General features: G+C 34.6%; 1 protein-coding gene and 1 long non-coding RNA gene across 3 annotated transcripts; one reads left to right on the forward strand and one right to left on the reverse strand.

Annotated features, from left to right (window-relative positions):
* Positions 1 to 3,581: 3,581 nt before the first annotated feature.
* LOC104091344 (probable E3 ubiquitin-protein ligase ARI2) lies at positions 3,582 to 8,944 on the reverse strand. The gene is made up of 6 exons (XM_009596672.4): positions 8,682 to 8,944; positions 7,693 to 7,725; positions 7,325 to 7,604; positions 6,396 to 6,876; positions 4,815 to 5,357; positions 3,582 to 3,813 (listed from the first exon to the last, which is right to left on the reverse strand). The coding sequence occupies exons 1-6, from the start codon at positions 8,805 to 8,807 to the stop codon at positions 3,705 to 3,707; spliced, it is 1,572 nt and encodes a 523-aa protein (XP_009594967.1). The 5' UTR covers positions 8,808 to 8,944; the 3' UTR covers positions 3,582 to 3,704.
* On the forward strand, positions 3,807 to 5,256 carry LOC104091340 (uncharacterized). 2 transcript variants are annotated; one of them, XR_685122.3, is made up of 3 exons: positions 3,807 to 4,180; positions 4,827 to 4,972; positions 5,055 to 5,256. It is a non-coding gene; the product is annotated as an uncharacterized lncRNA (long non-coding RNA). The 2 variants fall into 2 exon arrangements; XR_011412951.1 differs by having other exon boundaries at positions 4,827 to 5,071.
* Positions 8,945 to 10,159: the final 1,215 nt, after the last annotated feature.

Raw genomic sequence — 10,159 nt, forward strand, 5'->3', positions numbered from 1 at the left:
CCAATATCAGTAAATTCTAAAAATCATTAAGTTTTCAAACATTTAACTTTTTTATCAAAATTCCATATCTCGGGCTAGGGACCTCTGAATTCGATTCCGAGCATACGCCCAAGTCCCAAATCACGATACGGACCTACCTAACTTCACTTGCAAAACGTGAAGTTTTTGGGTCTGTAGTCCAAAGATATAAGGCACGCCTTGTTGCACAAGGATTTTCACAAAGGCCTGGTATCGATTATGAATAGACATATTCTCCTGTTATGGATGCTATAACGTTCCGTTATCTCATTAGTTTTGCTGTCCATGAAAAGCTTGACATGCATTTAATGGATGTGGTTACAACCTACCTTTACGGCTCACTTGATAATGAGATATACATGAAAATTTCCCAGGGATTTAAAATGCCTGATGCACATAATTCGAAGTCCCGAAAAATATTTTCAATCAAACTGTAAAGATCTTTGTATGGTCTAAAGCAATCAAGTAGAATGTGGTATAACCGCCTTAATGGGTATTTATTAAAGGAAGGTTATATAAATGACCATTTGTCCATGTATTTTTATAAAGAAAACAACATCAAAGTTTGTTGTACTTGCTGTATATGTTGATGACATAAACCTTATTGGAACTCCTACAGAACTCCAAAAGGCAATTGATTATTTAAAGAAGGAATTTGAGATGAAAGATCTCGAAAAAATAAAATTATGTTTTGGTTTGCAAATTGAACATTTGGCAATCGGGATTTTTGTTCATCAATCTGCCTACATAGAAAAGGTATTGAAACGGTTTTACATGGATGAAGCACATCCATTAAGTACTCCGATGATTGTTAGATCACTTGATGTGAATAAGGACCCGTTCTGACCTCAAGAAAAGAATGAAGAACTTCTTGGTCCTGAAGTACCATATCTTAGTGCAATTGGTGCACTTATGTATCTTGCTAACACTACAAGGCCTGACATAACTTTTTCAGTTAATGTCTTAGCAAGATATAGCTCCGCTCCTACAATGAGATATTGGAATGGAATCAAACATATATTGCGGTATCTAAAAGGGACTATCGATATGGGGTTATTTTATGGCAATGATTGCAGTCCCGATCTTGTTGGTTATGCCGATGCTGGGTATTTATCTGACCCACACAAGGCTCGATCTCAAACAGGCTATGTGTTTACATATGGAGGCACTGCCATATCTTGGCGATCGACTAAGCAATCAATAGTGGCTACTTCATCTAATCATGCTGAGATAATTGCTATTCATGAAGCAAGTCGAGAATGTGTATGGTTGAGGTCTATAATACACCTTATTCGAGACAAGTATGGTTTGAAGTGTGATAAATTACCCACAATTTTGTATGAAGACAATGCAGCATGCATAGTCCAATTGAAAGGAGGATTTATAAAAGGGGATAGGACAAAGCACATTTCACCAAAGTTATTTTTCACACATGATCTTCAAAAGAATGGTAATATCAATGTGCAACAGATCCGTTCAAGTGATAATATGGCTGATTTGTTCACCAAATCTCTACCGACGTCAACCTTCAAGAAACTAGTGTACAAGATTGGGATGCGAAAGCTCAAGGATGTGAATTGATGCTCTCATCAGGGGGAGTTAATACGCGTTGTACTCTTTTTCCCTTACAAGATTTTGTCCCACTGGGTTTTCCTTGCAAGGTTTTTAACGAGGCAACCAAAAGGCGTATTTCTAAACATGTGTACTCTTTTTCCTTCACTATAATTTTTTTTTTCAATAGGATTTTTTTCTAATAAGGTTTTAGCGAGGCACATTATCTATGGACATCCAAGGGGGAGTGTTATAAGAGAAATCAAATTATATTGGATGTCTACTCTTCCTCCATGATCTTCTCAAATGCTTAATGACATATTCAATGACATATTTTTATTCACTTTTCATGCCTATATAAAGGTCTTGTAATAGATAGGAAAAACACACAATTTGAAGAAGAAATAAGAATCTCTCTTCCTCTCTTTCACTCTATATATCTTAGCTTGTTTTTCCTTGTTCGATATTGTTATTTTGAGTTATATTTATAACACAATCTATTTTGTTTTCTTTAGTTTTCTCAATAATAAGAGGAAAATGACCCTTATTTCTCGGACTTTTGAAAGTGATTGTCTTTTAATAAATTAAAAAAAAGTCATTTTTATATTCGAATGACAAAAAATTTATATCTATTCCAAAAGTTCGTCACCTTTACTTCTCAGAGCAAAAGTGAATTTGACTAACATTTTAAAAAGTAAATTTTCACCATTTAATATTAAACAACTACAACTCATTGTGTTTTTCACTGACATTTCTGGATATTTAGATTTTAATTCAAGCAAATCAATAATAATCCGATTCATAATCTGAAAATTTGTCAAGTTGGTCATCCATAAGCTAAAAAATCCAAATAGTATGGAGTATGTACTTTCACTCGAGTGGAAAAGATAATTGTTAGATGCTGACATGTAAACTTGATATGTCAAACTTCAACTTTCTAACAGTTCTTCTCAAAGGTTGAATAAATATATTATTTTTTGGAATTCGACAAAGTAATATCCTCCTCAAAATCTATTTCTTGTTCCACATAAGTCAAATTCGCCACACATACACGCACAAAAAAAAAAAAATGAACGACAGAAAGAAAAAAAGAAAGATGAAGGCATAGGATCTCAAGAAAGAGTGAAAATCTCATTTGCTAGATGTTAAATTCTAGAGTGATAGAATCCTCCTATAGATTCTATTTTTTGGACAACTAGATCTGCAATTAACTAAAGCAAATACAAATGATTACCTTGTGCCATGAAAGGTACATACATGAAGCAAGAGAGGCAGGACCTTGCACTTCATCTTAGCAGCTGGTGCATATGGAGTAAAAATAGCACGGACTTGCCATTTTTCGAACTGGTTATTGAAAAATAGCCAGCGTTTGCAAAGTCATTGAAAAATAGTCACTATTTTGCTACAATACGGACCGGTCCAACATAATATACTGGAGATTGATGCACATGTATATGAACTTCCAGCATATTATGCTGGAACTCCAACACGCAAAAAGTTCCAGCATAATATACTGGAGATTGAAGCACTTGTGTATGAACTTCCAACATATTATGCTGGACCGGTATATTATACTGAAACTCCAGCATAATATGCTGGAATATTTTTCGAATTTTGAACAGTGTTTTCGTTCAGATTTATCTTTACATGAAAAGTGACTAAATTTCGATTATTTTTGAAACTTTGACTATTTTTCAATTACCACTTATAAATCTGGCTATTTTTGAATTTCTCTACAAAACAAAAGTGACCAAATCCAAATCCTCAAATTTTCTAAATTACTCAATGGTGCATGGTTTATCACGTTGGGACCATTTTGTCACATCATTCTTCAGTCAGTTATTAATATATGCGGACAAATGAAGGCCAAAGGCGGATCTACCTGCTGGCAGGGGTGCATGTGCACACAGTCTTCAACTCGAACTATGTACAGTTAAGAATTTGCTAAAAGTACATAAGATATTTTCTGACGAAAATTCATACCAAACGTCACAAAAGAATAGTGGATGCAGTTTTACTTTGAACCTTCTAGCATAAAATTTTAGATCCGCTTATGAGGAAAGCAACCCGCGTTATTTTCTTGCCTTTAGTTGAGAGTGCTCACTATGATATAATTTACAATTGTTGGTAGAATGTCAATTAGGAAGTTCTGATGCTTTATCCACTCCGTTGGATCTATAATGAGCTATGGTGTGAGTTGCCTGCTGTAGAGGAACCAGCAAATCGTTGTCAATGCAATCATACCTGCAAAAAGTCAAATCTAAGAATGAAGCTTCAATTGGTACACACATTATCAATACAGATAGATCAGTTTGTTTCTACACAATTCAAGGAGAGATCCTTGCCTTTCCCAACTGCATTTTAGGCTTAACTACGAAGTTCACTTACCTGAAGACTTCTTTCTAATCGCTAGCTGATCCTAAGTAATTGTTGTTTACTGGGTTCCGCAGGACCTACTCATAAGAATTGGGAAATTGTTGCAATTCTTCGAATTCTCCTGTCGAGAGTCACATTTAAAGCACTACTATTTTTTTTCTGTCAGGAGGAAATTTTCGCTCCTTCCACTCTTAAAAGGTTCAAAAAAGAGATTCAATCCAACCTTTGAGGACAGGTAAAGACATGGCTTGATGGGCTTGCTTCTCATGAGATATGGTGAGGGAATCAAAAAGGGTATCAAAATCCAGGTGGTCTGTACATTTGTACGGTATATGTTTTCGGGCTATCTATGATTGAACCAGGGACTGAGTCTCGTTAAAAGACATAAAAGTGCGATTAAGAATATGGCAATGCAGTTCTACTCATACCTCAGGATACTCAAGAACTAGAGTCATCTCCCTTTGTCCTTTAGAGTCAGTCGAGTAGCTTAATCTCTCTTGTGATTCTAAATAATAACCTCCCTTTTTCAGTAACAATACCTGTTTTTTACTTTGATTACATCCATTCTTTAGATATTTCAAAATATAAATAGTCAAAGGGAAATTTGGTTGACTCGTTTACAAAAAAAATGAGTTTGGTTATAAGGGTTTTGTAAGAGTGAAAACACTATGAAACTTAAAATGTTACCGAGAGGACCTTTTTGTAGAGGTCTCTGTACCTATCATTTATCTCGAATAAATATTATCCCTTAAATAAATTCAGTTTCAACAAATTTCTACCCCAAGTAAACTACTACTTAAGCATTAATATACTTGATCCTGACTGTATCTAAACTGCATAGCGGATTATCAGACATAATGCACACTTACAACTTTTTGCAGAGGTTGTCAGTTACTGCAGAGAGAGTGATGATCTTCATTCTAGTCTCCAAAAGCTTATCTTCAGGATAGTCAGCAAATGGCTCTTCCAAGAACATTGAAAGTCTTTCAACATTTATTTCAAGTTGCTGCTGCAGGTTCTCAAAAAGGTTCTGCTTTATTTCTTTTTCTTTTGGTGTCATTTCGTTCTCAAACAGCGCCTTACCAAATATGTAAAATGCAACTGGATAGGAACAGGAGAGGACCCGTCTTGATTGAAGGAGTCTATTAAATCCATTTTCTGCCCAGCTGAAGTCCTTTGATTGCAATTCTGTCGATTCAAGTTTCAAGACTTTTACATGTAGCTTTTGTTTCATGTCTGCTTCAACCTTCAATGAATCAAAATGAGCCACATAGCGCTCATAATAGTGAGTAAAGCGTAAGAGATTGTTGACGGTCGTCTTTTGCTCTTGCCCTTCTTTGTAACTGCCACAAGTGTGACCTCGAATGCTAGTCCATGTGTGTTCTAAACCAGTAGCTCCACCACACAACCAACTACAAAGTATAAAAGAAAATTTTCATATATATAAACACACACACACACACACATCACAACAAGGATAAGCAACAGAAGAGAGAAAGTACTGGTATAATTTGGCTTGGCCAACATTCTTTCAGCAAATTAACTACTACGAGCGAAAAAAATGTTGAGAAAAGGAGAAATTACTAGGGCAAACTTTTAGCTTGTTGGTTTTTCTTCTGCTCACATGTCTTAGACATCAAATCCTGGACTGTCGATCTTAGTTGTGAACACTTTAACCCACTTATTACCCATTTATGATACGAAGTGCATGAGTTTTCTCTTCTTCTTTTCCCCCATAAATAAGGTTCATCTACCTAGGGAGGGAGTTGAATTTTGTCCAAGAAGGGATGAGTTCTCTTTCTTGGTGTATTCTAACTGTTACCCTACACTCAAAAGATTAGCTACATCTCTGGATATCCTTAGGATTTTAACTTTTACAACCTTGAAAAAATGGTCTCTTTTCTCTTTCTCTTTCTCTTCCCACTCTCCACAATTGAACTTACTCTTCCTCTTCCTTTTACTGCTTATATTATAGCCAGGACTATTGCTGCTTCTCTATGTCCTTCTGTGTCTTGGTCAAGTTTTCTTTCTTGGGCTCTGGACAGATTATTCCCATCTTATCTGTTTCGCAACTCTGTTGGCATTTCCCTCTCCCCCTTTTTTTTGGTAACAGTTTCTTGCTATAAAGTCATCAATTCCTACTCCTTGGATGTCCTTGTTAGCATCAGATGCACTTCAAGCATCATTAGACTAAGAACTGAGAGCATGGATTACTGAAATATCACTACTTGATGGAATTTCTCCAAAATTGCACCACAATAAGATGCCAGTATAAAACTTAAGAAATAGACAGTTAGCCAACGAAGGAGACCTGCAATCCCCCCCCCCCCACACACACACACAGAAAAACCTCCCAGGAGGCAAGGAAACTGGAAAACATAAATGGAACATGTAAAACAGTTAACTGGAAGTACATAAGACACTACTGCAAAGCATGGATAAAGTCTCACCAAAATGGCTGTCCACATATACATCTTACAAGGTTGCATCCCCCATTCTTCTCCACAAGATTATGACATTTTGGGCAATGTTTGGCATTTTCAGTTATCCAAATTACCGTCTTTGAATCCTCCTTGCACTTCCTCATCCAAAGTTCCCACATCAGACATGAACAAGGTGAGTGCACTTCAGATAAACAATTAAAACAAAACTGTACGCCACAAGCACATTCAACCTCGCAGTATTCATCATCCTCAATACGAATTGCATTTCCACAATGAGGAACACTTGGGCACCATTTAACCCTCTTGTTATCATCAATATATGACTCTAGCAGAAAACGATCAAATTTCTCGGCCAAAGTAGGATCTTTTGCAGTAACGAGATCCCTAATCTTTCCTTCATCACAGATTGCATTGCACTTTTGGGCCATGCATGTTATTCGTTTACTCTTACCCTCATTTATCTTTACAATGAAATGAGTTGTCCAACCTACATAAAACAAGTACAGGGAACTTTTAACCTACACCATAGTTTGTTTGAGTGACAAGAAAAGTGAAAGCACCAATGAATGCAGTAAGTGAATCTAGCTCTTGAACTTTTCAAGATGTGCTAATCACTTTCACACTAAAGAAAGTCAACAAAGCTATAGGGCTGCTACAGAAACAAATTCTAAATGTTATTAATGCCATTAAATATGCAGTGAAAACTTGAAATCATCAGTTATTTCAAAGTTAGGTTATTATGAACGGGACTACCAAGCTTTCACATTTATGTGAGTCATACAAACAGAAACTTCAAATGTCGGGACAACAAACTCCAAAGCATGTAACAAGAATGCTGTGTCGCTAGTATAATGATTAAATGGGGACAAGAGATAAAAGAAACACAGATACTCCTACAGAGATAGAGGCTCCGGGAAGGGATTGTAGATGCTCACAATCATTGCAAAATCTATGGTTGCAGTCCATTGCAGCAGTCTTCTCAGCAGGGGCATCTTCGAAGCAAATTTGACATGTCATTTCAGTTGTCGACAGAGTGGAACAATGATCATCTTTTCCTTCCAGTGTCACACCCGCTTCAGCATATAACTTATCTCTCCCTCTCTCAACAAGAACCGCAAAGACCTTGTCAGCATCCCATCGATAATGAATAAGCAAGCTTCGTGCATGATGCTCCTTCAGAGATAGCAAGTCCATCACTCTTTGCAAGTCTTCTTTCTGCAAGTTTAATACAAATGCTTCACACGTCTATCATTAATTATTTATCCATATTGCAAAGTCGATTTTCTGGGAAAATTGTGGTGACCTGTGCAGCTAAAAGGGACTCTTTCCTGATTACCTGCAAAAGCCAAAAGCAGGCATAAAAATTTCAAGAAATTCATAAGTAGGAAAACAGCAGACAATCTCACAATTCAGGGAGATTTTGCTTCCAATGTTTTCCCTGATAAGTAATTATATATCCTCTATGCCTCATACACTAACTTTTGCAAATAGTATTCACTGCTTCAAAGAACCTCTTTTAGCTTTTTGAGAGTAGAAAATGCTTGCATATGGCTGAAAATTAAAAAGTAGGTAGCTGGCCAGAAGTTAATCTCAGTTACAGGATTTCCATCATAATAACAAAGGATTTTAGGAATCATTAAAGCTCTTCCGTTTTTGTCAAAGAAAATACTACTTTCTCATCTTTAATCACCCGAAATGCTTAAGAACTAGTACCAATTTTTCATTTGATCCTTTCAACACACACACACACACACACACACACAGAGCTGCACGACTTGCGTCCTTGACCCTGTCATAGAGTGAACTGAATGATGCTAACTCTTAGAGGTGGATGCAGTATGGTCTCAACTGAAACCACCACTTCTGATACAGAGCATATATGCACGTGTATGTGTGTGAAAAGAGTATTTCTAGTTACAACCAAAACCAGACAATATGAATTACTCATAAGAAATGTGAAGGAAATAAAACATGACATAGTAGTAAACGCAGGTCAATGAAGTGGCTTGAGATTTAAGAACCACGAGGTCGGAAGATAACATGTACCCGTGGAATTAATTAAGGTATGCACAACCAGAAAATGATAAGTTTAATTTGCATGAAGATGGTAAATTGGGAATTAAGGGGGCTAGAGACAGATTCAGGAATTGAACTTTTTCAAATTTTACCCAAACCCATTTGATTTGTTAGGTTCAAAATTTGTTATTTTGTACTACAATCTACAAATAAGTGAACTTTTTTGTTCGGCTGAACCAGTAAATTTTCGTTTTGACTATTTATCATAGTATATACCTTGCATGAAGGAGGATTTTGACAGACTCCATCACTCTCTACTTCAACTTGTGTAAACCCATCAAGCGATTCTTCATCATTGTAAAATTCATCATCACTGCTCCCATACACACTGCCGTCCTCCATATTTTTTAAAACCCCAAATTAAAGAGATTCTAAAACGTGAATCTTTTTAATGAATTCTATGTTTGTTGATTCTTGTTTACTTCGAGGGGAAGGAAGGATTCGTAGAGTTATCGATCGCCGTGAAATTCTTGCCTTTTATAGGTTTTCTGTAGTATGGTAACTCTTTGCTGCCATTGGTCAAAAATAGTCACCCTTCGGGGGGCTGCATTTTGATAAAAAGATTTTATCTATATCTATCTATTATATAAATTATATTACCAAAATATCGTTCCCTTTTTTTACCCTTTAAAAATTAAGTTTATATTCAATAAAATTATTATTTTACTTATCTTCTTAATATTTAAGAATTTTACATCAACTAAAATTCTATTTATCTCTTCTTATTTAAACTATGAAAAAAAGAAATTTAAAAATCAATGGAGAATTTACCTTATATAGTAAGTGATTCACTGTAATTATGATTTTAAAAAAAACAATAGATGAGGCCGAAAATAGATTAACATATCAAATATCCTTTCTACCAAGAGTATTTGATTTTGTTTGGCCAAAATCACTTATAACTTGAACTTTCCATGTTTCTATTTGTTTAAATTTTTATTTTGGTAAAATAACACTGCATAGAATTGTTCTTACTAAGTTTTTGAACATTGAAGAATTATTCTTACCAATTAAAAGTATCCTGTCGACTTTTATATTCATTAAATTGGATTTTACGCTAAACAAAATAGTTATTCAGTTACTTTCCTAACAGATAAGACTTTTTAATCACATAATTATTTACTAAATCTATATTTATTAGAATAATAGTGTTCTAATATCAAGAATTTTAAAATCAATTAAGATTTTACCTTATAAACTAGGAGTAATAGTAAAAATTAAATACTAAGGGCTCTTACAATCTTTTTAACATTATTCGTTCATTATCACAAATCTAAATAATCAAGAGTTTACCTTAGATAACAATAATACCTTCCATGTTAGAATTTCTAATGTTTAGTATTTTAAAATTAGAAAAAACAATGTATTACTTGTCAAAATACTCTTGAAATTAAATAAAGCAGATGGAATTGTGAATGTGCTATTTTCTTTATATCATAAATCAATTACTATTTGAAGTCTAAATAAGTGCAATATAGAAAGATAGATAGTTAAACATCACAGTATTAATTAATGATAAATTTAAAGATAAATAGTTAAACATCACAGTATTAATCAATGATAAATTTTTAATGGTAATTTCTGATTTCTATACTATTATAGTTGAACTACTTTCCTACGCAAATAATATTTTTTATTTGTCATTTTTATAATATTAAAAACGATACTGAATAATTAGAACAAAAAACTAGCAA

The sequence above is a fragment of the Nicotiana tomentosiformis genome, chromosome 12, assembly GCF_000390325.3.
Source record: "Nicotiana tomentosiformis chromosome 12, ASM39032v3, whole genome shotgun sequence".
Classification (NCBI taxonomy): Eukaryota; Viridiplantae; Streptophyta; class Magnoliopsida; order Solanales; family Solanaceae; genus Nicotiana; species Nicotiana tomentosiformis.